Here is a 25,502-nt window from a genome sequence, read left to right as displayed (position 1 = left end):
TGGAGGAGAATTTTTCAGTGTGGAGCGGAATCGCAGTAGTCGCCATCAAGAGCGGAGGAAGGGGGGGGGCGGAGCGGAAGGCATAAAGCCGAGATATGCCTACCAGGTGCGCATGCGAGAACAATGAGGAATTGGCAGCCGGACCGGTATACTACAAAGATGAAGTCAGGCCGTGACGCTGCGCGGCGGTCTTCCAGAAGGAATTGACGCAACAGAGAACGAGTCCCGTCTCAATTGAGTTTAGGGGGCTAATGCTACTGTAATGCCTCTCAACCTGCCTCGGGCCTTTCTTTGATGGAGATAAACATTTAGCCCGACGTCATGCCGCCGCTTGGACGCTTCTCGGCTCGGCAAATGCGAGTCGTATTGGCTCAAGGGCAATGGCAATGTACCGCACATCACCTAACCCCGGGTTACGCGACGCTCTTCATTTTGAGCTTATTGCTTTCGGCGTGGGGAGAGAGGAGCCAGTGGAGACAGGCCCTGAGACCCCCTGTGACCGCTCATGTCCTCCAGCTGCTAGGTGGGGCCGCCGGAGTCCCCCGCCCCGAGCGGTATTCTCCCAATCTCTCTCCAACCTGACGCTGCCGGGTTGGGCACGTGGGCATGCAAAATCCATGGGCTGAGATTGTGATGGTGTTGAGGCAAGGCTTGGCGTTTCTGGGCACTGTATCCGTACTTGGCTTTGCTTTTCATGTGAGCTTGAGATTACTCCTGCACTGTGTAGTGGCAAAAACGCTGTTCCCGGCTTCACGATGGATGCGGCCATCTCTTATCTCCTCCAGAACGCCAAGACTCTAACCAAGAATATCGGCTCCACTGCTAGAGCACTATCAGATACCCCGGCAAACTTGGTAGCATCGTGTTCTTATTCTATGACACATGCATTACACCAAGTAAAGGACCTCCCATTATTGGTTTAGACCCCAGTCTGCCTTTGTCGGCTGGATGGATGCTTTTTGTGCAACTGACGAGATAAGTCGAGTCCTCTCTTTATTCACATTCACATGGATATTCGCTGTGCGGTGATGTGAGGTGATTTGGCCATGGGACTCTGTGCAGTTATGCATGCCGTGATGTGCAGCCGTTCAGGTAGAGGACCTAACCGGCAATAGTAACCGTCATGATATCCGTACAGCACTGCTACAACTCCATCATCAAACAACATGAGAAAGCATCCCATTGCAATCAGGACAATCACGGAAATCAGGGTCTCTGTCGATAAGGTTGCATCAGTCCGTCTCCTAGTGGCTGTCATCTGCCATGACTGTCTGGCCAAGCACAATCCCCTCCCCTCACCAAGCAAACTCTCAGCGCCCGCCCTCAGTGTCATTCAGCACTTGTCGAGTCGTTGGTCAATGTCAGTCAACCTTGTCAAGTCGTCGACCAAGATGGTTCTCGCCAAGTCCCGCCAAGCAAGCATCGCTGCTTGCTCGTCATCCCCGCTAAAGCTTGATCTTGCTTCACCTTGAGCTCTGGTTTGGTCAGTCACCGACATAGCCCCATGTTGCGTGATGCCACCCAAGAAATTCCCTTGCCAAAACCAGACACCGCGCAACCAAAGTCAGGCAAAGCACCTGAGAATAGCGTTCTCGGCCCTCGCTAGGTGGCCGTGTGTGTCGCCTGGGCATGCAAGCCACTGTCACTGCACCAAGGGTCTAGTGGTTCAATTCATCATCGTTCGAGGCCTGGACACGCCGTTCCGTTGCCCATCATTGCCTCCGCGCGGCCGGTGCCACGGCTGTTATAACTGACCACTGCCACCATCTCTGTTGCGATAACAACGCATCATGTAAACGCATGAATTGTTGACTTTTCGCAATTTATCTCGGGTCGACTCTTGCCAGACGACGTTGATTGCCGGCGCTGTCTATCTCTTGACCCCACGAAGCGGGGTGACGACACCTCGAATCATCGCACCACCCCGAGTCACTGATACTGATACCGAATCCGAATTCATTACCGAGCGACGAAATGGAACCCGTCGGCATAATTCTTCTCGTTCTTTTCTTATTCGTTCTGATAATCGGTCCTATGTACGTATCAATCGCATCCCTGTCTTGTGAACTTCGACTAAGTGTCTGCCCAATCTACCAGAACATGCGTCAAGTTGGGATCTCGCAATGAAAAGGAAAAGGTTTACAATCCGCAACCCGATCAGCTGGATCGCGCGCGCCGGAAGCTTAGCACCGTGACAACCTGCTCATCGGCCGCTCAGCGATCTACTCCGTCTGAAGATGCCGATATTGAAGCCGTAGCTTCGGCGTCCGAGCTCGGCGAATGGTGAGTGCATTCCCGGGGCCGAGGGCCCGGCTGACCCGCTTCCCTGCGGCTCGGCCGGGGCTCCTCGGCGGCGGGCCCTCCACTTGTCCACGGATCATGGCTGATATCATGCAGCCCTATTTGCATCGCTCCCTTGGTCGGTCCCTTGATGCCGGAACCCGCACATACCGTTGGCAATGATCCGCCCCCAACTCTTGATCAAGCTTCAACGGTAGCTTCTAGGACCCAGTCACGGAACGAGGGAGAGGGCACGGCCGCGCAGTCTAACAACGCCAACTTGGATATGGAAGACGATGAAATCTTGACATTAAACACCTGCGGTCACTCATTCCATTCCAAATGTCTCTCATCATGGTTCTTGATCGAGCGGCACGACTGCCCTGTATGTAGGGCGGCCTATTACAAGGGAGGTCCGCGGCGCGAGCGAACTTTGACAGTGCCGCCATTCTTTTGATCCACGGCAAGATGAACAAAGACGACTGGCGTCAGGAGATCACCCAGACATCTCGGTCACGAGGGATGCGGCCATCCTCTCAGATCACTAATCACTAATCACCCATTTCTGTTTCAGGAGCCATATGATGCATCAGTCAATGGCTTGCAGCTTCTCACAACATGACCACACAGTGGCGGCCAATGATGGCACAGACGGGACGACAAACGGGACGCGGCTTTCGTGCGAGTCGTGTGCTAGGGCAACATCCGAAGCACTAGTTGATGTTGGATGCTTCTCCGGGTGCTGACTGAGACCTCTTTAACCAAACATGGAGACAAGCATGAGGCCTGTAGACCAGGTACGCAAGGAAGCTGATTAGCACACCAGCCAGCCGCGAGCTTGGACAGCTTGCTAGCTGCTCAATTGGGAGGTTTCTGAGTTCATTTCGATGCAAAATATCAGCGACATGTTTCACACCTAGCTCGGGCTTGAGTGGTGCAGCATTTCTTCCAACACGATGGAACGCCCCCTGAGCTTGCGATTGGCTCACCCCAGCTCTCTGAATGCTTTGCCAAGCTGTTTCCCAGACCTTCGGACGTTTGTTTCCTCTTCGTTTCTTCACGCCGAAGATCTTTGCCGCTTGGACCCGGCAAAAGGCGTCAGCGGAGCAAACGCCCTCGGGGTACGTACCCTTGGCCAGCCCGCGATCGGCGATCCGTGACCTCACACACCAAAAGTCGAGATGACTTCATCGCCAGCAAACGAGCCTCGATCGAGAAAACCGGTCAACGATCGATTTCGCCCGCGCTTAACAGCAAATCACAGCACAGCGCAGGCGCCGGGAACTGGAGCTCCGGGAGGCAACCCAAAACTCATCCACTGCTAATTGACACCTGGCTGGCCCCTGGCTGGCCCTGCAGCGGGCTCATTGCCCCGGAAATGCCCCTACCACACTGCACCAAAAAAGACCCCCCAATCGCATCCTTGGGGCTCTCGTCGGATAGCCCTATGCCCTTCCATTATTACATCGTCGCCCCAAAATCCATGCATGACGCGACGTGCGTCATTGGCTCTTCGGGCCAGTTCCTCCGACTACAACCTCATAGCTCGAGGTCTTGAGAGATACAAGAGAGACATGCACGCATAACAAGGTACAAGGCAACTACGATCTTCACTGCTCCTTCATCATTCACTGTCGCCTCTACCTTCCACAACCACTTGAGGCCCTCGATCCATTGCATCCATCTCAGACATTGCCCCTGCATGTCACCTTCACATTGAGACTTCGCTACTGTATGCGACCACGCCTCTTCGCCTCTGCTGCTGCGAGCATCTTTGCCCCTATACCAAAGCACCGACACAGCAGAGGGCTCGCCAAGATGACGCCGAAACGAAAGAGAGACGGCCCTCATCCTTCTCCTCCAGCGCCGCAACGACCTGATGCCCCTAGACGAAGTAGCCGAAGACTGAGGGACGCTGCCGCTGCTACTACGGCTGATCATCTCGCACCCGACAAGATGGATATTGACAAGGACAGCAAGAAAATCAAGTGTGAAATCCCCGACAAACGCAAGCACAAGGCAGTATGGGATACAGGAGAGGGCGTTGAGGAAGCCATGCGCGAGTTGAGCGAGATGGAACACAAACTACAGAACGCCGTGAGGAGACAACGACAGGCGGTTGAATCCTCAGATCTTCATGTCAAAGTAGAGTCGGTCATGGACCGAGGTATTCGACCCAAGATGCACACGCCACCACCCAATGACACCATCCCTTCCACCTGCGGACGAAATGCGGAGAACGTTGAAAAGGCCCCCATGGACGGCTATCAGGCCGAGCTGGCGGCAGGCGATGTTGTTGACGCCAAGGCCGACGATGAGGGTTTTGAGAGAGGCGCAAACAGATCTCCCCCCGTCAACAGCGACAGACTTCCCTTGCCGTGGTCGGGGCGGCTTGGTTATGTGAGCGCATCCCCATAAGGCAAGATCTTGCCGCTCACTCCAGCTGAGTGAGAGACACGACGATGACTGACTCGCATAGGCCTGCTTAAACACATATCTGCGCAATGCAAGCCCTCCTGTCTTTTCGTCGAGAACCTGCCGGATCGCGTCCATCCTCGACCATCGACATCCCCTCCAACATCCTTCAGAGCCTGAGCACCCTACAAAGAATCGACCCGACAAGAGTAAACCAGCGGATCCCGAGCGAGGGCTAAAGTATGTGCAAGAGCTAGGATTGGCCAACGCGAGAGATATTGTCAAGATGATTCGGTGGAATCACAAGTACGGCATCAAGTTCATGAGGCTCAGCAGCGAAATGTTCCCCTTTGCAAGCCACGAGGAATATGGGTACAAGCTGGCGCCCTTTGCAGCTGATGTCCTAGCCGAGGCTGGCAAAGTTGCAGCAGAACTAGGACATCGCCTTACAACACATCCTGGCCAGTTTACCCAGATTGGAAGCCCACGGAAGGAAGTTGTTGCCGCTGCCATTCGCGACCTCGAGTACCACGATGAGATGCTCAGTTTGCTCAAGCTCCCTGATCAAATGGACCGCGACGCAGTCATGATCTTGCACATGGGTGGTACTTATGGCGACAAGGAAGCAACTTTGAACCGGTTCCGCGAAAATTACGTCAAGCTATCGGATAGCGTCAAACGGCGACTGGTATTGGAGAATGACGACGTTGCGTGGAGCGTCCACGATCTACTCCCTATATGCGAGGAGCTCAATATTCCATTAGTACTGGATTATCACCACCACAACATCATATTCGACTCAAGTATGCGAGAAGGCACCCAAGACATCATAGGTCTTTATGACCGCATCAAAAAGACATGGACAAGAAAGGGCATCACCCAAAAGATGCACTACAGCGAGCAGACTGCCGGCGCTGTTACTCCACGAGAGCGTCGCAAACATTCTGCACGAGTCAAGACACTGCCGCCCTGCGCTCACAATATGGACCTCATGATTGAAGCTAAGGACAAGGAACAAGCCGTCTTCGAGCTGATGCGCAACTTTAAGCTACCAGGATGGGATACCTTCAATGACATTATTCCCTACGAGCGCGAAGATGAGCCACGAAAGGCGATCAAGAAGAAGCTCAAAAAGGGAAAGAAGAAGACTACCGGCGTCAACGGTGAGGTAGAAGATGGGATAGAGGTGCCTGAGAAGATTGTGAGCCCCGAGGACTTTGGTATGGGAGGGCCCAAGAACAGAGTGTACTGGCCTGAGGGCATGGAGGAGTGGCTTAAGCCTAAGAAGAGAGAGATCAAGAGGGACAAGCCAAGTGATCAGTAATGAGGATTTGCCTTTTTTTTTTTTTCGGTTGGATCATGGACAGAACAAACGGGCATATGGAAGAGCGTCATCTTGTTTTGCATCGGTGTTGGACGTGGTGGTGTTGCGAGACTTGTATCAATAGCTGTGACTCTAAAAAGCCTTTAATGGCGGGCATATTAAGAGCAATGAATTATGCTTGAGTTCATTAAGATTAGGTAGAGAAGTGTAACAATAAGGTTATTCACGAACAGCCTGGATCGATTTCGTTTGGTTTGTTGGTGTCTACCCTAGAATACACAGTGCAGATCGAGCACACGCTTATGAAAAAGTTTTATTTACACTGTTCTCAGACTTGACCATCACCTGCAATATTCTCTTCCAACCTCACACCGACAAATTTCTTGTGTCTCGCTGCAGAATCAAGGCACAATGGATTCTGAATCTTTCAATGCAGGTAGTGAGAAGTTTCTTCTCTGGTTCAAGTCACTCCCAGGGGCTTCATTCTCCGACGCTATCAAGATTGTTGACCTTCGAGACCGCAATGCGGGCCGTGGTATAAGTACGTCGATGTTCCTTGGTTCATACAGCGACACTGACTTTTCTAGTTGCCCTGCAGGATATTCCTGCTGAGACGACACTCTTCACTATCCCGAGAAAGGGCATCATCAATGTTGAAACGTCAGAGCTGCCTAAGAAGCTTCCCGACGTCTTTGATCTCGACAAGCCCATTGATGATGATGATGATGAGGCGCCGCGACTAGACTCATGGAGCTCTTTGATCCTCGTCATGATGTACGAGTACCTGCAGGGTGAAAAGTCACAGTGGAAGCCCTACTTTGACGTGCTCCCTTCCTCGTTTGATACGCCCATGTTCTGGTCCGGGAGCGAACTAGACCAGCTACAGGCCAGTCACATGCGTCACAAAATCGGCAAGGCGGACGCGGAGAACATGTTCCGCAAGACTCTTCTCCCCATCATTCGAAGCAACTCGAGCGTATTTGGCGGCGAGAACCGAAGTGACGATGATCTTGTCGAGATTGCGCACCGGATGGGCAGCACCATCATGGCGTATGCTTTTGATCTCGAGAACGATGAGGATGAGGAAGAGGAAGAGGCGGATGGCTGGGTGGAGGACCGAGAAGGCAAATCCATGATGGGCATGGTACCAATGGCTGACATCTTGAATGCCGATGCGGAATTCAATGTATGTGTCGGTGTGAGTGAGTGAGAGTGACACAGCTGACTTGGATATAGGCGCATGTGAACCACGAAGAAGAGAGCCTTACGGTGACCAGCTTGAGGCCAATCAAGGCTGGTGAGGAGATCCTCAATTACTACGGGCCGCATCCCAATTCGGAGCTGCTCAGACGATACGGCTACGTGACTGAGAGACATTCTCGTTATGACGTTGTTGAGATTCCTTGGGACGTCGTGGAGTCAGTCATGAGGCTCAACTTTGGCATTTCCGGCCAAGTACTGGAAAAACTGGTATGTCTTGAAAATGAAATCAACGTCAACTTGCTAACTTGGGCCAGCGTCACGATCTCGAAGAGGAGGAGGAGTTTGAAGACACATTTGTGCTGGAGCGTGAAACTGGAGAGGTGAACTCGGATGGCACTTTTTCAGGCCCTGCCCGGTTCGAAAGCATGCCTGAGGACCTCCAAGAGCAGCTCAAGACGTTCCTCAAGGGGGTGAAGAAGGCTCAGCCTGAAGCTATTCCCGACAAGCGAAAGCGAGACGAAATCCATCATGCTGTGCTGGCCAAGACACTGCAAGCTCTTGCGTCGAGATACCCAACAAGTACCTCGGAGGACCAAATCATGCTCCAGGCACAGGACCTCAGCCAGCGGACCCGCATGGCTATCGAGGTCAGACTGGGAGAGAAGAAGTTGCTCCAAGAAGCGATCGCGTCGACATCCTCGGTTGACGTTGAGATGACAGTTGACGATGAATCTGGACCAGCGAAGCGGGCAAAACGGTCGGGTTGAGGATGAACCCGAGTTAACAAAGAACATAGGTCGTGTTATTCCTCGACTGAACCGTTTAAAACGGAACGCCGTCGATCGACGGGCAATTGGAGCATCCCGAGATTGTGATTGAGCCTCCGGTTCTATGGGATCGCAACCCATGCAAGAGGCGCAGAAGGCATCAAATACCAAATGCGAACCATCCGCCTAACGCGACGAGGCAACAAGCACTAAATCAAAATACAATCGACGCGACTGCATTTTTCTCCTATTTAAATAACCTTTTGCCCCAAAAATTCCTGCGTCTTTGCACTCTAGACTCACGACTCTAATCACAGCAAGTGACGGCGACCGACAGCAGGCCATGATCTTCACGTCGTCGTTCGAAACAGGAGCAAGTTGCAATTCATGCGGTACGACAAAAGATATAGACTGTGTACCAAAGTCCCTTCTTTTGAAATACCATAGGCTGCATTGGAACCCGACGGCTAGTACTAGTGCTTGACATAGCTGTCAACAGCACACGGATAGTCTCCCGACACGAGCAAGGTCTCTTTTACAAAGCATTGGGTGGATCTGTTTCTGCCCGAGATAGCTAGCAACACCTGACGGACCTTAATCCATCGCTTTCCGCGGCTCATCATCTCAGGCAACCACGTCTTGCATATCAGCATGGTCGGCATTGGCTGTCACGACGAGCACGAGTGTGCTGCTGTTACCAATGGCTTATAGGATAAATGCAGCCTCGCTAACGTTGCCAGTTCAAGATGATTTGCCCACTACCTAGTCTTGGAATCAACTGATCATCTATCTAACCGCTGCAACCTCTACCGTCGGGTGCCTCAAAGTGTCCGAGATTCTGGTCGATGGTGTGGATGCTACCAACAGTCGTTATGGCTGTGCCCCCCTCTGACAACCTAGCCAGCTGCAACTGGGATACGAGGGATTCACGGCTGGCTTCGACACGGACTATCCCGAGGTCGGCTCGGGATGCTGCCTTCGGGATGTCATTGCTAGATTTCCGCGCTTCGACGCACGCTCAAAGGCTTAGGCTTGGGCTTTGGTTGTTGGTTGCTTTTTCGGCAAAAGGGTTACCCGCTGAAAGTCCCTCACCAAGAGATTCTGGTCAGACTACTCATGACCCTGTTGTGCTTCAACCCCGGGGAAGATCTACCATGCCCATGCATCCATGCCTTTTGGACATGGGAGTCTTCTGGCCTCAAACGCGACTCAGCTCCCATCTTGAACTGAAACCGCCACCATGACCGCAGAACCTAGCAGCAAGCAAGACACCATGGTGCCATCAACTGGGGAAGCAAGAGTGCTAGCGCCAACAATGGATCGACGGCCAAAGATCTGGAGGTTGGCTCCATTGGTCCGCGAGCAAGCGCATCTGCATCTCGTTCAACCGGTCTAGCAAGGGCTGGCATTACCTGGAGCCACACACCAGGCTCTGGTGTCCTCTTCAGCTCGAGAAACCCCCCGACCACATTTGCCGAGCAACAGAGGGAGACCGGTGTCGACAAAAGAACAAGTGAGAGGGTCCGGCCCGCAGCCGCTCCGCATGAACTGGGGTCTGGCTTGGTCTCCCCCATCACGTACACATGCTGGGCTGCGGGACGCACGCACACACCAGAGTCGGAGAGATAGCGTGGAGCAGGCGTGGCACCAATCCTCGGGGTCAAGTTGAGACGAAGACCAGGGCCCTGCTCGCCAATGGTACGGCAGGGCTGTCGACAGTTGCCGAATCGGTCCATGCCTCTTGGATGTCTGGCAGACAATGCACGCGGACACATGGCGTCGAGCTGACAGTTTTCCTCGGGTCGACGTGGGGCAACGTCATAGTGATGCACCTCACTCGGCCGTTTTCTGCTGCCTCTGAAGCTGTATTCCATCGTCAAGGGGAGGTGGAGCAGCTGGCCGGTCCTGGGATGCCCTCTGCTGTCAAGGGTTACGGCGGACACAGCATGGCGGCCCAAGTTTGGCCGGCCTCACGCGGACGTTTCTTGGGCAGCGAAGTTTGCGGCTCTGCCGCCGAGTTGAAGCGGATCCGGTCTCGAGAGGACATAAAGAGATGGAGGTTTACTCGGGGGTTGACGAGGCTGAGGGAGAGGGCGAGCACGATACACCACCTTGACTATCTTGGACTATTCGCAAGAGGCATTTCTAACTTTGACCATGTTTGGCAAAACAGTACTATGCGGCTCTTACAACTTACAGGGCATAAGCTAATAGTGAACAGGGCAAATCCAAACACGGCGGCTCGAGCCGTGGAAAAGGAAGCTCCGGGAATCACACACTCCCTGTGGGCTTTCTCTTTCTCATCAACAAACTGGTGATCCAGGAACCAGAACGAGATGATTACCATCACCATATCCCGCCTCGACAGCCACATATGTACTCGGCTGAGCTTCCGAGCAAGGTGTTCCGGTACTCCAACGGCGAGATCTCGGAAGCTGGGGGATATCATTGGTATCGTGAACAGGGAACCCCTGGGGTTCTTTTTCGACTTGACTACGCTGGCAATTATATGTCGGACCCAAACACAGGAAATTATGTCTGCGCCGAGGAGTACAAGACCTTTTCTGTCGCTGCTTGCAATCCTCTACTCCCTATCATGGTCGGCGACTCGGACCCCTCGGTCTATTCAACGAACTGGGAGCTCTTGCGCATCTTCCACCCTCCACACTCCCGCGGCCTCTCCCAGGTTGTCACGCTCGAAAGCAATATGGGAGAAGGGGGAGCACCGGTCCGCTATGTTGCTGGCAAGTCACCCAGCTGGATGCCCGGTCTCCTACCCAAGACGTACCGTTCACCCCACTCGCATTCACCAGGCTCGACGGGCCTGGGGGGAGAGTTGCCCATCATACTGGGGTTGATGGCGCTGTGCGCTGAGAAGGATCGGAGTAGCAATGAGCCCGTGAACCAGCTATTTCTAGAGCGGTGCGCATGGCGGCGGAATGAATGGAGGAATGGCGACACACCACGTGGTTGTGAGTACCTGCCCGTCTGCTTCGTTTGGTACCTAGCGACTAATGACTTGATCTACATAGATCCAGATACCGCCCAGGACGACCCATGCATCTTCCTCGTCAAGGTGTTTCTCGACCCAGAAAACCCGGCGAGTACAGAAGAATCCCTCTTGTTGTTTGAATGGCACTCTGCTGTTGTCCGCGAGTCGTCATCGTCAAGCGGATCGCGGTGAGACTCATGCCCAACTCTGCACCATGGCACTCTGGACTTCTTGCCCAGTCTCCGGGTCTGGTAACTTGATTGCCCTGCCTCTCGCTGATTTATTGAATTTTTAAATACGTTATGTGGTTATTTCGGCCATGATGGAAATCAGATTGACGACGACGGTGTGAAGATCGATCTTGTGGTTTCTATTATTCATTCCTCTCGCTGAGTTTTCGGTATAAAATGGTCCCGTCCCCTTTCCTACTCAGCTCTTGCAGCTAGCTCCCTTCAGTTGTCCATCTCCTTCATCTCAATGCACCTTTGATCACCTCGGACAAAGGGTCCTTGCGCTTTCGATGCAGGCCTTGAGCAATCGCATAAACATGTCGGTGACGCTGAGATGGGCATGCTTGAGAGGCACGGCTCGGTTGGATGGATAGGTTGTTTATGTGTAAATAAATGGTTTGTCTCTGCCGTTCAAGACTGAAATCAGACGGCATCAGGAAGTCGCACAGCAATGTCTCCAGATTGGGTGATGTATCGCACCCATGGGAGAGAGGGATATTGCAACTAGGACAGTTAGTATGATCCGTGAATATTTATCACAGTTACGTACCTTGGGCTCGGTAATCTTGAGATACCGCACTTGGATTCCACTGGTGGTGAAGTAAGGAATCTCAAACTTGACCTGGATAGGTCGCTTTGCACCCTTGCCGACTCCAACACCACCCATGCTTCCACCGAAACCACCCATCATGCCACCTCCCTGCTCGTCATCACCCCTCACACTTGGCAGGCCCAGCTCAGCGCGCATGAGGAACTCCTTGCCACCACCGAACTGCTTGATCTTCCAGACAATGGCGCTCTGCTCGGGCGCATAGTGGACGGATCCAATGTTGGTGCGGAAACGGGGGCTATCGGCGTCGTCGGGGACGGGGACGACAATCTCGACGTTGTTGGCGGTACTGCGGCGCTTGAACTGGGCGCGAGCCTTGAGCATGTACTCAATACGGGAACCCGAGTGAGACTCGACCACACACTCCACCCAGATCAGGGGCTTAACCTGCGTGTTGAGGCGGTAGGACATGAGCTCGAATTCGCCGTCTGGAGGGATGAAGGAGATGGTTCGGTCATTCTCGAAACGCGACAGACGCACACACTGGTGGAACTTGACGTCCTCCATCTCGATAGCCTTGCCGCGGGTGGCCCGACCCGTTGTTTCAAACATGACCTTGTCGTTGAGGCCCAGACGTAGCTCGGGCATACCACTCAGGTAGCACTTCATCTTGATGGCGCCAAGAATCTCGGAGCGGAGCACGTTGCCGTTTGCGGAAACGAGAAGGTTGAGGGACTCGACGACGTCGAGGAAGACCTCGTTCTTGCGGTAGCGGATGCCCTCAGAACGCCATGACACGGCGTTTGTGACGGCGATGGGCGGGCGGGCCTGGATCTCGAGCTTGTGAGACTCCTGGGTGATGTACTCCTGGAGGATCTTGGACTCTGTGGTCTGGGGGTAGCCAAAGTCCATCATCTCGTCGAGGAGCTCGTAGATGATGACAAAGTTGTCGCGGATCGACTCTTCTTCTAGAGCCTTGAAGTACTCGGTAAAGACCTCGACAACCTTGTGGAGGAATAGGAGGATCTCGGCGGCATTTGTGTTTCGTTTTGTGAGGGCGAGGAGGTAGAGGTTGTTGTGGCGGATGTAGAGGTACTGCATTGGGGAGCTGGTCAGCGAAGCTACAGCTGTAGCTCCAGGGGATGACGCACGTTGATGCCCTCGTGGGAGAAGCATGGCGGGACGGCGGACGAGTCCTCCTCGGCTTCTGAGAGGAGGACGGGGAACTTTTCGACGGCCGACATGGGAATGTCACCTCTGTAGTTGCGGGCGAGAAGGGTCTGCGCAAGGCCAGATCAGCGTCATGTCGGCGGCGATGGTTATGGCGGCGACAGGGGATAAGCTGGACGCACCTTGCCCTTCAGGTCGAGGAAGAATAATGCGGACGCCATGATGAAGAGCTTATGGGGGAGGAGCAGTAGAGGTCGTTATGTTGGAGGAGAAACAAGTCAACTCAAGGTCGCAGGTCGGAGGGGTAGAAAGGAGGTCGTTATATCGTCAATTGGTGATGCGACAGGAGAAGCGCGAGGATGAACAGCTCGAGCAGGAGGATCTAGAACTTGGGACGACGATACAGAGGGCGAAGCACAAGAAAAGAGAGAATGGAATAGAAGAATTAGGGGGTTATACAAGAGCACAGGCAGTCATGATTGTCCGCAGCGCAATATGGTATTGGTCAGTTTCAAGCCAGAGGTTCGCTGGCATCTTTTGGGAGCAGCCTGGCCGAGCGTTGACGGACAGGGTGTTGGCGTGGATGAGGTCGGTAAAATGTCGGATGTGGTGGGGTAGCTTGTTCCGTACAATCACGTGATGGAGCTGTTTGCGGGACTGTAGAAAAAAAAAACTTGCAGAGCTACCAGCCAGACCTTTTCTTTTCTTTCTTCTCTATAACGCACCCTCTAGACAGTGCAGACCATCATCTAGCCCGCAACCGGGTGGCATTCTGTCATACCAGCCGTGGAGCCGTTGATGAAGCTGCGATTTCGTGGTGCGGAGAAGGAGACATTGTGGTTCCATTAAGAACTGCCCGAGTATTTACCTTTCTCGTTGCTTGGGCGGTGTCAGAGGAGCCGGACATTTTCAGTTCAACAGAACACAATTTATCATGTGATGGAAGTTGTTGAGCTTCATGGATCATCTGGACGACTGCCAATTGGCATCCGGAGAGGGCATTATCAAGCCAGCTTATAGCTGACCTCGAACAACAATGCCGGGATGCGATCCGAAGTGTCGACATGGGCTGCAAACTTTCATCAACCCCCTAGCCTCTGGGTGGCGCCCGTTCATGTGGTAAAGGCACACGACCTTTAGCTCGCCATTGGAATCCTTTTGTTGGGGAATAGATCTCTCGGTGAGCGAGCGTCGACCGCTGGAATGAGCACATTGTATCGTGAAAGATGCTCCCACGGCATCGACCGGGGGCCAGTCGACGTCTCGCATGTTGCACTCCGTATCGGGCACTCAGTTCGCCAAACAATGGATGGCGATACCATCTCCTCGGCATCAGCTTCGACCCCACTAAACCTAAACAAGAAGCTTACTCCAACAGCTGTCCAGAACTGAAGTCCGTGATGGTGTAGAGCTTCGGCCTCGGCTGGAGGGAACCAGAGTTTGCACGTTGATTAATTGTCATGTCACGAAATTTCCTATTGCGACAGCGAGGTGTGTTGCGGCCACGACCTTGTTGGATGTGAGTTGCCACCGTTGGCACATGTCAGATGCCTCACATGTGTTTGGTGTGGTGTAGTCGGACTTTGACGATGTGAGCCCTCCACCCCCAAGAGAAAAGACCGGCAGCCCGGGCACATGTATCTTGGCTGAGGGGGCATCAGGCACAAAGTAGAGACTTGCCAAGCGGGCCGAATGCCGACTGGTTTGTGTGATTCTCGAGGGGATTGGACGTGGACGGTGACAGCGTCAAGACGGACAGAGCTCAGCCCGAGATGAGCAAGCCATGAGCAAGCAGAGTTGCTCGACTGGCATTGCGACAGGATTGGTGGCAGGATACCTAATGAACTCTAGCGCATTGATTGAACGAGGATATGATCCTCCGCGGGATAACGAGTGTTGCGTACATCAGCAAGTTGAGTTGCAACGGCGTCCAAGGGAACAAGATTCGGCAAGTTGATCCTGTTAGCGACTCTGGCATGACTCGGGCGGGCGGCCTACCAACGTTTACCCGGCAGGCTCGTACTTCGACGCAGATTTAGTCTTTGCATGTGATCCAAACCGCAAATGATTTCCCGCTCCAACGCCGCCATCATCATCATTGCCCCGGGCTTTGACACGTGCTCGAGGTGGGAGACCCGCCCAGGTCCTCCTCTTCAGGTACAGGCCCAGTATTTCGTGCCAGGAGAGAAGAATGCGAGTTAAATCTTGTGATGGTCAGGAACGTTAATATTCCCACTGCCCTTGCCCTGCTTCTTGAGAGATCATCCTGCCTCAAACGTCGTCTGCGGAGCAAGTGTTGTCGCCCCGATAACCTGGTCGTCTACCCCTGCGGTACCTGCTGACTGAGACCGACACAGGTTCCCGTCCATCCTTTATTGACCGTCTCACAGGCTTCCAGGTTCTAGCGAGGCTTCTTCCCCACTGAACTTGCAAGCAAAACCCACTGCGAAGAGTCACGGGCATCCCACTCTCTGAAAGCCTCTGAAGCCCTTCAAGCCCGGCCCGGTTTTTAGTGGGTTCGCGCCGTCGTCTCGCGCGCCTGTTCTCAGCCGGTCCCTGCAGCTGGAGCGACCCGTGGGCGCCTGACGTTTTCTGCTTCTCTCTCTGTGTCTCCCCCCCACGATCGCTCCTTCCCCTTCCTATTGCCGTCACCTCATCCACCACACGAGGCGCCCTTCCCATCTTCGTCCCCCCCCAACCATTTTCTCCTCCGCTTCTTCCCTCTCCACCATAAGAGAACCGAATCGCCGGATCTTTTCTTTCCTTCGTCTCGACGACCTCACGCTTGCGTATACGGCCCGTGGCCGCTCTGTTATTCGTATCCAGTCCCGATGTCCGATTGACGTAGCCGTCTTATCACCGACGCCCAGCGCCGCCATGGAGCGCAATCACATGCTTGCCCCAACGAGCGATCGCGAGACCTCCTCCTCTCGCGAAGCCCTCCTCGGGCCACCGCCAGCTCGACCGCCGCCCTCTCTCATGGGATTTTCCCCTCCAGCTTATTCCAATTCCGCCCATGCGATAAAGCTCCCCGATGTTCCCAACACTGAGCTACCACCACTGTCACATCTCGAGGCCGACAACGATATCAAGCTACCGTCGCTTAGTTCGCTGACTAGCGAAATGGCCCTCGACCCTCCCAAGAACCATTGGCCTCCGTTGAACCCCATTCACTCATACCATCCCCTGGCACCGTTGGGGCCTCAAACTATGGATAGCCCGACTAGAATGGATCTCGATGCGAGCAGTAACAGCGTCGTCAGCGCTCCATCCCCTGATCGGCTCCTTGATGCGAGGTCAAGCAGCGTCAGTCTTGATGACCCTGACGTGCGATTAGCCGCCGAGGCTCTCGGCGATTTGAGAGCGGGTTTGTGTTCCTCATGCATGCGATGCGCGACGCGTGGACCATGATCGACTGATAATTGCCATAGACTTCATATCGTCACCCCCTCACAGAAACACATCGCTTCCTGTGAGCCCTCCGACCTCTCACGGTTTCCAGTCGTCGAATCGAACTCAACCACAGTCCCCGCAACCGGAACCGTTATTGTCCCTTCTTACAACGACACATCCCCTGTTGGCAAGCACCATTGAGGGCGCCACCTCGGCGTATGGAGGCGCCAAGAACTTTTCTCCACGTTTCCGATCAGGAGCTGAATACGTCGAAGGCTACCTGACGCCTATCGCCAATACTGTCGGCTCTGTCGGTAGAGTAACAGGTGTTGAAGGTGGTGTGCGATGGTTTTTGGGTGCCGGTCGGAGGCAGAATAGCTCGGCGTCAGATCTGGAGGCCGGTAACAGCAAGAAGCGACGAAAGGTGGACAACGAGGGTGAACCGGTTAGCAACAAACGCCTTGAGGGTGAAGGCATGAAGCAGATTGCTGGCCTTCAGCAGCTTCCAGCCGAAACACAACAAGAGCCCTTCTCGCCCCCTACCAGGGCGAGCTCTCGTCGCATGTCGACAACAAGTACCATTGACACCCTCCCGGCTTATGATGAGCTGCGATCCCCGGCCTACACCGAAACAGCTGATACTCAAAGCTCATCGCGACCAACCTCGCGGTCCAGCGGCGCTTGGCAATCTCGGCTGATCATGTCGACGTCGGGGTTGAGCGTCGCCATGAGTGAGGAGAGTCTTCGCAGCTTAAAGTATTGTCTGCAATGGCTCCGGTGGGCGAATGGCCACATCGCTCGTGTAATCAGCGCCCTGAAGACTACTCTCGAGCAGTACGAACAGGCAAACAACCCATCTGCCGCACAGCAGAATGGATCAGAGAAGCAGCTCTTGCAGGGTGAGGCCAACAATGAAGCGCCTGACAACTCACAGCAACAATCTCGAAGCGCGCTCGCCGCCCGTATCTCTACCCTCAAGGGCGACGTCTTGAAGACTCTTCAGGATGCCATCCTGACTGTGTCAAAATATGCAGGTGGCGCTCTACCCGAAAACGCACGAATTCTTGTGCGCCGTCATCTGACCAGCCTGCCCCAACGGTTCCGTGTCGCTACCCAGTCGGACAACAGCTCCCAGAATGGAGAACGAGCCAGCGACTCGGCCCTTACTGAGAGTGCGCAGAAGGTTCTTGTCCTGGCCAAGGAGGGTCTGGACATGGTGACTCAAGTGAGCGGTGTTGTCGATGGTACCATTGTCAGCGCCGAACAGTGGCTGGATCGCATGGGCAAGCGAAGGCAGAAGCAGGATGAGGAGAAGCCCGTGTTGCCCAAGACTGAACCCGAGTATAATGGTGATGTCAAGATGGGCTGAAGCCGCATTCTGGCGGACAATGCTCGCAGACGATGGAATTGTGATGATGGAAACGGAAAAACAAAAACATAAGGGGATCGCAAACAAGCCTGGAGCTTCTAGGATGTGAATTCGAGGGCAAAAGAACAGGCGACTGGCGAACATGGGCGGATGATTTGATACCAAACAGTCCCGCAAGAGGCGGAGAATGCGCGTTCCTTTACAACGGTTTCCCCTGGATGGATGGAAACGATGAGCAGGGGGTTGCGATGGGGCTGACTATAGCTGACTGTCTTACCGACACTTTTCTTTGGGTATTATCTGGTTGTCCTGGTGTATAGGTAATAGGGCGTTACTGGTTGATTGATAACATGGAAGAGACAAGGAGTGTTGTGGAGATGTATTCAGGAGAGTGTTGATGGGTTTTCCATTTGATTTGGATGTGGAAGCAAAAACCAACGACTTTTGACTTGGGGAGCTGCTTTGTCTTGTCTTGTCTTGTCTTTGCAGTCTCGGGTTGTTTTTTGATGGTCTTGGATGCTACACGATGGCTGACTGTTTCTGGCTGGGCTGCCTGGCTGGAACAAGACAGTCGCAGAGGAGGTTAATCAACAAGGTTGATACTTTGTCTCGGCAGGGAGGCCTCATGGCGATGTTGTAGCGAGCAGTTTCTGAGCTTTGTTATTCAACATGATATCCCATGACATTTCTTGTTGCCCACGTGAATGATGTCGCGTTGGCTACTGTTGCGATCAACGGCTAGGGGAGCTGCTATATCGACGCGGTTGGTTCAGCTTGTCTGAGCTGAAGTGCGCCTCTCCACACCGAGGGATCGCCATGCATTTGGCCCTTGAATTCACTCAAGCCACATTGACTCTGGTTGGGCTTCTTGCGTAGCATGCAGATCGAATCCCGCAAATTGGTTCTCCGGGGGCTTCTCCACCAAATGTCGTTGTACCATGTTGCTCGCATTCATCGTATCTGACTTGACCGTTTGAGTCTGCCTGGGAAGCGAGGGATACGGGCCATGAAACGAAAACATCCCACGTCATGCCTGGTTATTACTTTGTGCAAAGCCACTGGCAAAGATGAATCGGCCAGTAAGAGCGTTGCAATTTTCCGGAACGGCTTCAAGACAGTAAGGCGGATGGCGATTGCTCAGCCGGGACAGGGCTGAATCACTTGCGCGTCCTGAGAATCTTCCGACCCTTGACGGCGGGGCTATGTAATTGGAAATTGGACTTATAAGACTATTTTACTTGAAGCCTGAAACTATATAAGTGATGGGCTCCTGCATGGGATTAGATAGAGAAGCAAGGCAGTCAAGCCAACAGCATCACCATGAAGCCTCTTGCAACTCTAACACCCCTTACACTCCCAGTCTTGGTCGGCGCCAAGGGAGAACCGACTTATACATCCCATTCTCTCCCTACAGCTGCTCTCGACTCAGGACCTGTCGTCGGCCAGACCACCACTCTTCCAGCAGCGATTGCCCCCGTCAACAAGTTCCTAGGCATTCCCTATGCCGCCAAGCCAGAGCGGTTCAGTCGACCCAAGAGACCTGAGCCTTGGACGGAACCGTTGAATACTTCCGAGTTTGGACCTTCATGTCCGCAGTTGTTTGTTGACAATGGTGAGTGAATCACTGTTCTAGGTAAAGATGGAATCTGACTAGGTGACAGAACTCACCCCTGGGTTGGCCATTCTCAAGGACTTTTTCGGCACTGGTTCTGAAGAGAGTGAAGATTGTCTCTTTATAAACGCATTTGCGCCAACGAGCCCTCAGCCGCCAGAGGGCCGTCCTGTTGTGCTGTTCATCCACGGAGGGGGCTGGCAGCAAGGAAACGGGCAGATCGACCTGAGCGGCTTTGCTGGGTATGAAGACATTGTTGCGTTCGCTTTCAACTATCGCACGAACGGTGAGTTTCTAGTTAATCTCTACTGGACAGGTTTGACTGATGGAGTGTTAGTCTTTGGGTTCCCTAATTCCCCTGATGTACCGACTGAAGACACCAACCTCGGTCTGTATGATCAGCAACTCGCTATCGAATGGGTTCAGTCCAATGCTCGTGCTTTTGGAGGCGATCCAAGCAAGGTAACTATCTGGGGCGAGTCAGCTGGTTCCATGTCGGTCGATATTCAAGTCAACGCCTACAGCTCCAAGTCACCACCTCCTTTCCGCGGCGCAATGATGTTTTCAGGACAAATGTCGGTTGGACTTCTGGGAAGTACAGCCAATCCTGAGGACACGACCGATTGGGACTCTCTAGCCGCCGTGGTCGGATGCAATGACACAGAGAACCAGCTGCAATGTATGCAAGATGTCCCAGAGAAGGACCTCGTCAAAGCCATGAGCACAGCGCAGGTGGCGTTTCTCCCAGTGACTGATAACGTTACTCTTCCTAGTGGACGAGCTGAGAGATGGCGGGAGGGAAAAAATGTCAAGGTTCCGGTATTGATGAGCACGATTGCCGAAGAGGGACGGGCTCTGGTGAATCGGAACATCACCATGAAGACGTTTCTGGATGCGTATCTCGCTGAGCCATTGGCCACTAAGAAGCAGCAGGAGGCGATTCTCAAAGTATACGAAGCGGATCCCAAGCTGAAGAATGATTTTGACATTGCTGCGGCGATATACACAGACTTTTTGTGGCAGTGTGTAAGTGCCCACCATCCACCTCTTCCTGAACAGTCATTTCTAACATATGTGACAGCCTCAAGGGATTCTGGCCAACATCTCAGCCTCGGTCGACAACCCAACATGGCGCTTCTACTTCAACACATCTATAACAAGCCTCTTTGGCGAAAAATACTCGTGGATGGGAAAATTCCACGGCTCCGATGTGACTCTCCTCTTCAGCACCCCTACTTTTGAAGGCGAAGCAGGTGGAATACCTTTTACTCCTCAACTATACACATTTGCGAAGTACCTCCGTGGCGTAGCTGGCCAGTTCATCAGGAACCCAGCTGCTGGACCGGGATGGCCGGGTGTCGGGTCCAAGTATGCGCCGTATGATGTTGTGAGCTTGGGGGGTGAGGGAGGACTAGCGGGGGCTACGGTTGTTGATGAGACGGTTTTGGATGAGCGGTGTAGGTTGTATGAGGAGATTTATCCTGTTATTGAGAAGTATGTCTTGTCAGCCTAGGTATTCACATGCTACAATTGATAGAACGTTGTTCTGATCATGTTGCTTTCACTCAGCTGTCACAACTCATTATGATAGCTCGTTACCCTGTAAGATCCTTCCATGCAAGTTCATATAAAAGAGTATGCAAACTCGAGTTGAGTCTGACCTACGTCACTCTCGAACCAGGCAGTTCCCCACAAGCTTCTAGTCGGCTTCTATATGCCGGCACCACGCCATCTACCGAGCCGGTTTCCTAAATAAGCGCGCAGCCAGGGGAAGCGATGAATCCACTTACACGATATTTCCATGTGCCTTTATACCGAGGTTTGAACTTGTTGAAGGCCATATCCAACTGCTAATGAATAACCTCTCGGTACTTTGGTGTCACCTACGCCTGTCGTGCGCGCCTCTCGCGGTACTTCAATTTCCACTAGTTAATCGCCTTGGCTCTCTCCTGCTACCTCCGCGCGTTCCGCGGACAAAACCTGTAGGCTATTGGGCCATCTTGACGTCCCTGAAGACTTCCACGTATGCATTATCAGAAATTGCGAGTACAATTGTTGATTTGGAATTGTCCTCGGGTGCTCCGAAGTGATCAACAACTTCGATGTAACTCATTGATACGAGATCCGGCGACGAGTTCCACTATAGCTCTTATCTCGGCAGTCGAACGAGCCACGAGATCTACACAATCTTCAAGCTTGAGGTTGACAAGGATATCGCCACATGGGTCCAAATTACGGTGGCACATGGAAGGAGACTATTGAGAGCCTACAAGATACTCATTCTAATGGGTTGACACATTGATATGGAGCGAAAGAAAGTTATAGCATGAGTATTCATCTTTATTTTGTTCATTAACATGCTAATCTGTGCAGCTCATTTCTCTTAAAGATCTCGACATCTTAAATGCCTGTCACAACGTTAGCAACTCATTCTCAAGCACACATGCCATATCACTCACCAATGGCCTTGGCAAGAGCCTTGCCAACAGCATGCGCGGAAGCAGGGTTCTGTCCAGTAATGACCAGTCCGTCAACAGCAAGCTTCTCACCCCAGTCCTCGCCCTTGACGTAGTTTCCACCGACACGCTTGATCTCATCCTCGAGGAGAGCAGGCATGGCGCTGCTCAGCTGCACGGCGTCCTCCTCAGAGTTGCTGAAACCAGCGACCTCACGGCCCTGCAGGAGAGGCTTTCCGTCGATGGTGACGTTGACAAAGACGATGGGGCCGTGGCAGACGGCGGAAACAGGCTTTCCGGCCTTGTAGAACTCCTCGATGAGCTTGATCGAGGTCTCGTCCTTGACGAGGTCAAACATGGGGCCGTGGCCGCCGGGGTAGAAGATGGCGGCGAACTCGGAAGCCTTGCCGAGGAACTCGCTCAGAGGTCGCGTGTTCTCCCAGAGAGACTTCTTCTCGTTGAGGAACTTGACAGACTCGGGGTCGTTCTCAAACATCTTGATGGACACCTCATCCAGGGGAGCCTTGCCGCCGGCGGGAGAAGCGACGACGATCTCAGCCTTGGGGTTGGACTCGTCCTCGCCGACGAGGTCATAGTAGGGATGGGCAAACTCAGGCTAAGGAGGTGTGAGCTTTTTGTGTGACGTATAAAGCGGGGTGAAACTTACCAGATACCAGCCAGTGGGATTGCCATTGTCCATCTTATCGCGGGAGGTGAGAACGACGAGAACCTTGGGAGCCATTTTGATGAGATTGAGCTTGTAGCTTTTGTGTAGATGTAATGAATTGAGATGAAGGGAGAGTTGTAAGCGTCGATAATGTTGCTGATCTACGGACTGCCACACCTTTTATATAACCACCTGCATATCCTCCACCGCTTCATAAACTTTTTTCTCGTATCCTTGCAGGACTCGGGACAACTCTTTCACCCGGCCATGACAAACCATTGAGCAGTCTTGTAGAAAGCTGACGTCACACACGCGGGCGTAGCCGTCCCTTCTCGGCATGCAGCCCCGAAGGAGTCTCCGCTTCGTAGCGCCGGCTCTAAAGGGTCATCTTTCGCCGGGTGGGGAGTTTTGGGGCCTCGGCACGGCCGTGGCGGGGCCGGACTCGAGTAACGTTAAGATGGCGATGGAGGTTTGTAAGCGGTGAAGGCATTGAATGCTTCTTGAGCTGAGAGATGAAACACTTGGCTGAGTCGCTGTTTCATATTTGTAATGGCAAAGCACGCAGAGGCTGTCCTGGCTGTCTTTTGGCACATAGGTCGGTAAAGAAGATAGGATAAAGATCAGCTTCTCCCCTCCTAAGAGTAGAAGAAGCACAAGATAATCTAAAGAAGAGCCTAAAATTAGGATATTTCTTTATAAACTTCGGCATGATCCTTTACGAGTATAGACTTAAATCGCCGTTCTGGTGTCTGTTTTACTTTGTCCTCAACCCCCATGCAGGTTGCACTCCAAGACCAAGATCAAGAAGATAGGTTAAGATTCTCTTAGACAGTAAGCGGGAGATAATCTAGTGCCACTGCCTAGAAGACTATTGCCTCTCCTTGGCATAGATGGTCTCTGGGCGCTACGGTGTGTCAGTATAAACGCCTGTCAGTGCACGGAAAATACAGCATACTCTTCTATAAGATAGCTTCTCACGGCCATTCAGTCACTAAATCATAGACCTTTACTCTTAAATATTAGTCATAAGTCCCAAACGTGCTCTACCAAGACTCTATCCCAATGCAGTATTGCGAGATGGCTTACCCTATATTCCAACTAGACAAACCTAGGGACAGGGATGGTCTATGACCTTGTGTTACCTTCAACCAACAAACTTGCTCCGAGTAAACGACAACCAAGGTGACTGCCAACAATTCACCTTCGGCTCTGCCTACTGCCCATCAAGATGCCATCTATCCCTCATCTCAGCGCTCTCCCTCTAGAGCTTCTAAGCCATGTCGTATCCTTTTTGCCTCAAGACGCCCTGCTTCAAACGCGACTCGTCAACCATCACCTAAACTCCCTGGCTACACGCAGCGCATTTCGCTCCATCCGCTTGGTAGCCTACGGCGACAGCTCCAGAAAGTTCAGAGCCCTGGCCGATTCACATCTTCGTGTCCATGTCCAAGATGTGACAGTCGACACCTGGCTCGGCCCTGACTTTAAATATCGAATGCACAATGTCTGGCAGCTGCCAGAAGATTTCGTCGATTGCTTCCCGTTCTTGTCCTGCTTTCGAAGTCTCGAACGTCTACACCTCAGATTCCACGAGGACTGTGCAGAATTTGGAGAAGGCGACGCTGATGAATCCAATGATGATCGATTTGAGATGCTCCTCAAGATATTCCAGTCCCTAGCAGGCAACTGGTCCAAGGAGAAGGAGAGAATTGCCGGATTAGTTGGGGACCTGGCGGATTTTGTCTTTTATCCCGAGGAGAAGCTGCCCCCAACCATAAACGGGCCTCCTATTCAGCTTTCCAGTCTGACCATCCGCAACTTAGGCGACCGTCACGAGCCACGGGTTACTTCTTCAGAAGCCTTCAAGCTGGTCGTTGGCCCGGCGCTCCGTGATCTCAGGCTTCACATCACGACTGAGACTCTAGGGGAAGAGAGAAACACCGAAAACGATTCCATCACCAAGTATATCTCGTTCGAGAATCTGCATACCACGTGGCTGAGCCCGGATATCGTCGCTAACCTTCACACACTTTCCCTCTACTGTCAAGAGCCGTGGGGTTTCAGCCCGAGGATGGACTTTCGCCGGCTTGGGAAAGGGAGAGGGTTGCCCAACCTCAAGGCGCTCGCTTTGGGAAAATACACCTTTAGTCACGAATGGCAGATCGATTGGTTTGGCTCGCTGAACCTGGAGAAGCTTTACCTGGACGACTGCGCTGTCCTGCATCAGTACGACTGTCGACCGTCGGATATGGATCGCGGTGAGACTATAATAGGACAAGACGACTTCGGCAACGATATATCTATTTCCAACGAAGGATACTATAAGTCGATAAATGACGACGACGAACCTAATGGACCTCGTGAGGCGTACGTCACGACACCCACCAGCCTTCGCTGGCACATGATACTCTCCCGCTGGCGAGAGACCATGACAAACCTACGAGTCATCAAGATGGGTTGCGGCGACTGGGTGGACCAAAAAGCGTTCAGGACTTTTGACTGCCCCGAGCCAGAGACCCGCGGGGAGGACATGTTTAGGTTCGGACTAGGTCTCTCGCAGGAGAGGCGCAACCAGCTGTTATACATGTACCGCACTCACGAATGGGTGGATTGGAGGGAGTGGGAAGAGGAGCGCCGCAATTATATTGCGCATATGGAGCAAGAGGGGGAGGAGTGGGATACTGATGAGGAGGGATTTGGTCTTTGGAGGATGGAGGATGGGTTGAGGGCTAGGGACGAGGAGGCGCTGGATCTCTTTGTTTCGACGGTGAAGGAGAGGGCAAGGAAGATTAGATGAGAGATGCATCGTCTATAGATATAGGGAGTCATGTATTTGAGAGTATTTTCGTTGCGACCGTTGATGTGTTGGTGAAGAGCTTGCTTGTATGGCGGATCTGCCTTGAGGCTGTCATCTGGCGGATATGGGGAGTTTACTGCATGGATCATATAAATTAGATGGCGTGATATCAATTCAAGTATGGAAGAGAGAAGCTTGGCTCCTTGGGGATATAAATACTGTCGACCACCCTATTTACTGTGGAACTCAAAATGCCAAACTTATCTCATGCCACCTT

General features: G+C 53.0%; 9 protein-coding genes across 9 annotated transcripts; 7 read left to right on the top strand and 2 right to left on the bottom strand.

Annotated features, from left to right (window-relative positions):
- Window positions 1-1,974: 1,974 nt before the first annotated feature.
- Window positions 1,975-2,737, top strand: NCS54_01003500 (RING-type domain-containing protein; the record flags this gene model as incomplete). Its single annotated transcript, XM_053155357.1, has 3 exons — window positions 1,975-2,036; window positions 2,098-2,283; window positions 2,398-2,737. 3 exons carry the CDS (start codon window positions 1,975-1,977, stop codon window positions 2,735-2,737), a joined length of 588 nt encoding a protein of 195 aa, XP_053011332.1.
- A 1,277-nt stretch (window positions 2,738-4,014) lies between these two features.
- On the top strand, window positions 4,015-6,019 carry NCS54_01003400 (UV-damage endonuclease; the record flags this gene model as incomplete). Its single annotated transcript, XM_053155356.1, has 2 exons — window positions 4,015-4,680; window positions 4,760-6,019. The coding sequence occupies 2 exons, from the start codon at window positions 4,015-4,017 to the stop codon at window positions 6,017-6,019; spliced, it is 1,926 nt and encodes a 641-aa protein (XP_053011331.1).
- Window positions 6,020-6,430: 411 nt separating this feature from the next.
- Window positions 6,431-7,989, top strand: NCS54_01003300 (Ribosomal lysine N-methyltransferase 4; the record flags this gene model as incomplete). Its single annotated transcript, XM_053155355.1, has 4 exons — window positions 6,431-6,560; window positions 6,607-7,205; window positions 7,256-7,489; window positions 7,537-7,989. 4 exons carry the CDS (start codon window positions 6,431-6,433, stop codon window positions 7,987-7,989), a joined length of 1,416 nt encoding a protein of 471 aa, XP_053011330.1.
- A 2,157-nt stretch (window positions 7,990-10,146) lies between these two features.
- NCS54_01003200 (Hypothetical protein) lies at window positions 10,147-11,173 on the top strand (the record flags this gene model as incomplete). The annotated part of the gene is made up of 3 exons (XM_053155354.1): window positions 10,147-10,161; window positions 10,211-10,961; window positions 11,022-11,173. The coding sequence occupies 3 exons, from the start codon at window positions 10,147-10,149 to the stop codon at window positions 11,171-11,173; spliced, it is 918 nt and encodes a 305-aa protein (XP_053011329.1).
- Window positions 11,174-11,634: 461 nt separating this feature from the next.
- On the bottom strand, window positions 11,635-13,152 carry NCS54_01003100 (AP-1 complex subunit mu-1; the record flags this gene model as incomplete). Its single annotated transcript, XM_053155353.1, has 4 exons — window positions 11,635-11,715; window positions 11,762-12,856; window positions 12,913-13,041; window positions 13,114-13,152. 4 exons carry the CDS (start codon window positions 13,150-13,152, stop codon window positions 11,635-11,637), a joined length of 1,344 nt encoding a protein of 447 aa, XP_053011328.1.
- A 2,656-nt stretch (window positions 13,153-15,808) lies between these two features.
- On the top strand, window positions 15,809-17,693 carry NCS54_01003000 (Hypothetical protein; the record flags this gene model as incomplete). The annotated part of the gene is made up of 2 exons (XM_053155352.1): window positions 15,809-16,298; window positions 16,363-17,693. 2 exons carry the CDS (start codon window positions 15,809-15,811, stop codon window positions 17,691-17,693), a joined length of 1,821 nt encoding a protein of 606 aa, XP_053011327.1.
- Window positions 17,694-19,013: 1,320 nt separating this feature from the next.
- On the top strand, window positions 19,014-20,818 carry NCS54_01002900 (Carboxylic ester hydrolase; the record flags this gene model as incomplete). Its single annotated transcript, XM_053155351.1, has 4 exons — window positions 19,014-19,305; window positions 19,355-19,591; window positions 19,643-20,331; window positions 20,387-20,818. The coding sequence occupies 4 exons, from the start codon at window positions 19,014-19,016 to the stop codon at window positions 20,816-20,818; spliced, it is 1,650 nt and encodes a 549-aa protein (XP_053011326.1).
- Window positions 20,819-21,705: 887 nt separating this feature from the next.
- Window positions 21,706-22,503, bottom strand: NCS54_01002800 (DJ-1 protein-PfpI domain-containing protein; the record flags this gene model as incomplete). The annotated part of the gene is made up of 3 exons (XM_053155350.1): window positions 21,706-21,713; window positions 21,765-22,377; window positions 22,429-22,503. 3 exons carry the CDS (start codon window positions 22,501-22,503, stop codon window positions 21,706-21,708), a joined length of 696 nt encoding a protein of 231 aa, XP_053011325.1.
- A 1,153-nt stretch (window positions 22,504-23,656) lies between these two features.
- Window positions 23,657-25,225, top strand: NCS54_01002700 (F-box domain-containing protein; the record flags this gene model as incomplete). The annotated part of the gene is made up of 1 exon (XM_053155349.1): window positions 23,657-25,225. The coding sequence occupies one exon, from the start codon at window positions 23,657-23,659 to the stop codon at window positions 25,223-25,225; it is 1,569 nt and encodes a 522-aa protein (XP_053011324.1).
- Window positions 25,226-25,502: the final 277 nt, after the last annotated feature.

The sequence above is a fragment of the Fusarium falciforme genome, chromosome 8 (genome assembly GCF_026873545.1).
Source record: "Fusarium falciforme chromosome 8, complete sequence".
NCBI classification, from domain to species: domain Eukaryota; kingdom Fungi; phylum Ascomycota; class Sordariomycetes; order Hypocreales; family Nectriaceae; genus Fusarium; species Fusarium falciforme.
This window is presented reverse-complemented; position numbering and strand designations above follow the sequence as displayed.